At 37.2% G+C, this 2,433-nt stretch overlaps 1 protein-coding gene across 1 annotated transcript in view; it reads left to right on the top strand.

The window, feature by feature from the left end:
* LOC308298639 (retinal guanylyl cyclase 2-like) overlaps positions 1-957 on the top strand; it is a gene marked incomplete at its 5' end in the record, with an annotated part of 94,652 nt that extends 93,695 nt beyond the window's left edge. Inside the window, one exon of the mRNA XM_080742282.1 lies at positions 849-957. Within this exon, the coding sequence (XP_080598408.1) occupies positions 849-930 (82 nt within the window). The 3' untranslated portion in view covers positions 931-957. The remainder of the gene's footprint in view (positions 1-848) is intronic.
* Positions 958-2,433: the final 1,476 nt, after the last annotated feature.

Genomic DNA, 2,433 nt, shown 5'->3' with positions numbered 1-2,433 from the left:
TCATTTACGAATAGAAAACATAGATTTCATTTTCACATGAATTTTCATTTTTTTTTTAACCAAAAAGGTATAGGCTGAAGCCCATTGGCTTATTTTGCCTAACCTTGTCACGATCACTCAGATAACCGCAGTAAACTCTTAAGGAAAACAAAAGAAACAAGCAAAACAAAAACAAACAAAAAACAAAGCTCTGAACATTTTTTTTTACAAAAAATAAATAAACAATAATGTATACTTATGTATATACATATATACACATACATTATATACAACCACAAAAACACCAATATATGTTAATATATTATCATCCATTCTTTAGTTGATATATTTCTGTAATAGAAAAGATAATCATGATAGCTCTCTATACTTTATTATAGTCTTGTATTTAAACATTTTTTTGAACCCATATATCGTACTGCACATCCTTAGTTCCTTTTCACAGTCTTGCCACAAACTCACCCCTTTGACAGATATACAATATTTTTTAGCATTGGTTCTTGCCCATTTCGTTTCATTTCGCTTTATGTATTGAGAGGAACTCTTGCCAATTTCGTAAGAGACTTGTCGCCAATTGTAATATATTTCAAAGTTGATGACTGATAACCCCTTCTTCCCACTACTATAGACAGCGACCGAGTCACAGCAGTCAGACGTGCAGACGGTGCAGTGCTCAGGTTCGGTCTGAAAAAAAATCAGCCCGATCAACTCTTGCGACCGTCGCTAATTCGAATGACACCCGCAAATGGAAACATGCTAAATTCGCTTTATCTTAATGCGTATTTCTGATAATTCGCTTCCCTAATTCGAATAAGTTTATGGAAACATGGCTTATGTCTCTCTCTCTCCAGGGACCGGACCCATGGTATCAGTCTGGAAGAGATTCCACTGGATCGGAGACAGAAGTTCCTGGACCGACAAGCCAAGAAATAACACACACACACACACACACACACACACACACACACACACACACTCACTCACTCACTCACTCACTCACTCACTCACTCACTCACTCACTCACTCACTCACTCACTCACTCACTCACTCACTCACTCACTCTCTCACACACACACACACACACACACACACACATAAGACTTCGAGATAAGAGCCCATACCAATAGTTCTAATTATTACTGAGGATTGTTGTTTGGGGGTCCCAGTATAGAACATTGGGCTCCATGCATTTAACACTGGACTTCCTTGAAATACCTCTAGTTTAGTTATAATGACCAATAAGAGAATGTTTATACAATGATATATAACAATGTTTAGACATAACAATTATTATAATGATAAATAACACAATGTTTGGAACAGGGGTCTTCAACGTTTTCAGGCCAAGGACCCCTTAGTTGAGAGAGATGAAGCAGGGACCCCTTAGTTGAGAGAGAGATGAAGCAGGGACCCCTTAGTTGAGAGAGATGAAGCAGGGACCCCTTAGTTGAGAGAGAGATGAAGCAGGGACCCCTTAGCTGAGAGAGATGAAGCAGGGACCCCCACTACCCTCATAGATTCCATATAGTTTCATTGTTTGACAGCACAATCATCAGTGTATTTTGGATTCATGTCAATTTGTGTTTTCAGATATTTAACACAGATATTTATACACTTGACCTTTCACTCTGTACTTAGTCTGCTCTTTTTCCCAAAGCTCTTTGCCAATTCTTAGCCGATCTACAAGCTCACAACGCCTCGCAGCACGAAGCGTTGTGAGCTTGTAGATCTGCTATTTTTGGCTAAAGTTCTCAGAATATGGACGCTAGGGTTCAAGTGGTTGATATAAAAAAGTGGTTAATCACTCAAAGGTTTGGAGGACCCCCTGTAGTAACTCTGAGGACCCCCTAGGGGTCCCGGACCCCCCGTTGAAGACATTTATAAGGATATACTGTATAACAGAATGTTTAGACATAATTTATTATAAGCAGCTGTAAACATGCTTTATTGTTCTATTAATAATTAAGATATTCATTTTGAAAATGTATGTAAGACTTATATTATACAGTTTACAGTTTAGGCATTTAGCAGACACTTTTAATCCAAAGCGACTTACAATAAGCAGATAATACAACATGTCAGAACATCAACAACAATATAACAAATGCATATGAATATCAATCTAAAACAATAAAATCAGTAAAGAGAAAAATATGTTGACTAGCTTCATTGAGTGGTGCTATGGGTCGAGGTGGAGTCTGAAAAGGTGAGTCTTCACAGCGAAATTAACTTGTAGTTTTACATATTGATATGAATATGGATTATGAGTGATAGATCTATCTATCTATCTATCTATCTATCTATCTATCTATCTATCTATCTATCTATCTATCTATCTATCTATCTATCTATCTATCTATCTATCTATCTAATATGGATTATGAGTGTTATGGAACACATCGTAATGTACTTGAATGGACCGGCGTGAGACGGGTT

Source organism: Nannobrachium achirus, assembly GCF_963921795.1.
Source record: "Nannobrachium achirus genome assembly, chromosome: 14".
Taxonomy (NCBI): domain Eukaryota; kingdom Metazoa; phylum Chordata; class Actinopteri; order Myctophiformes; family Myctophidae; genus Nannobrachium; species Nannobrachium achirus.
The sequence above is the reverse complement of the archived record's forward strand: the minus strand, read 5'-3'. Positions and strand labels throughout refer to the sequence as shown.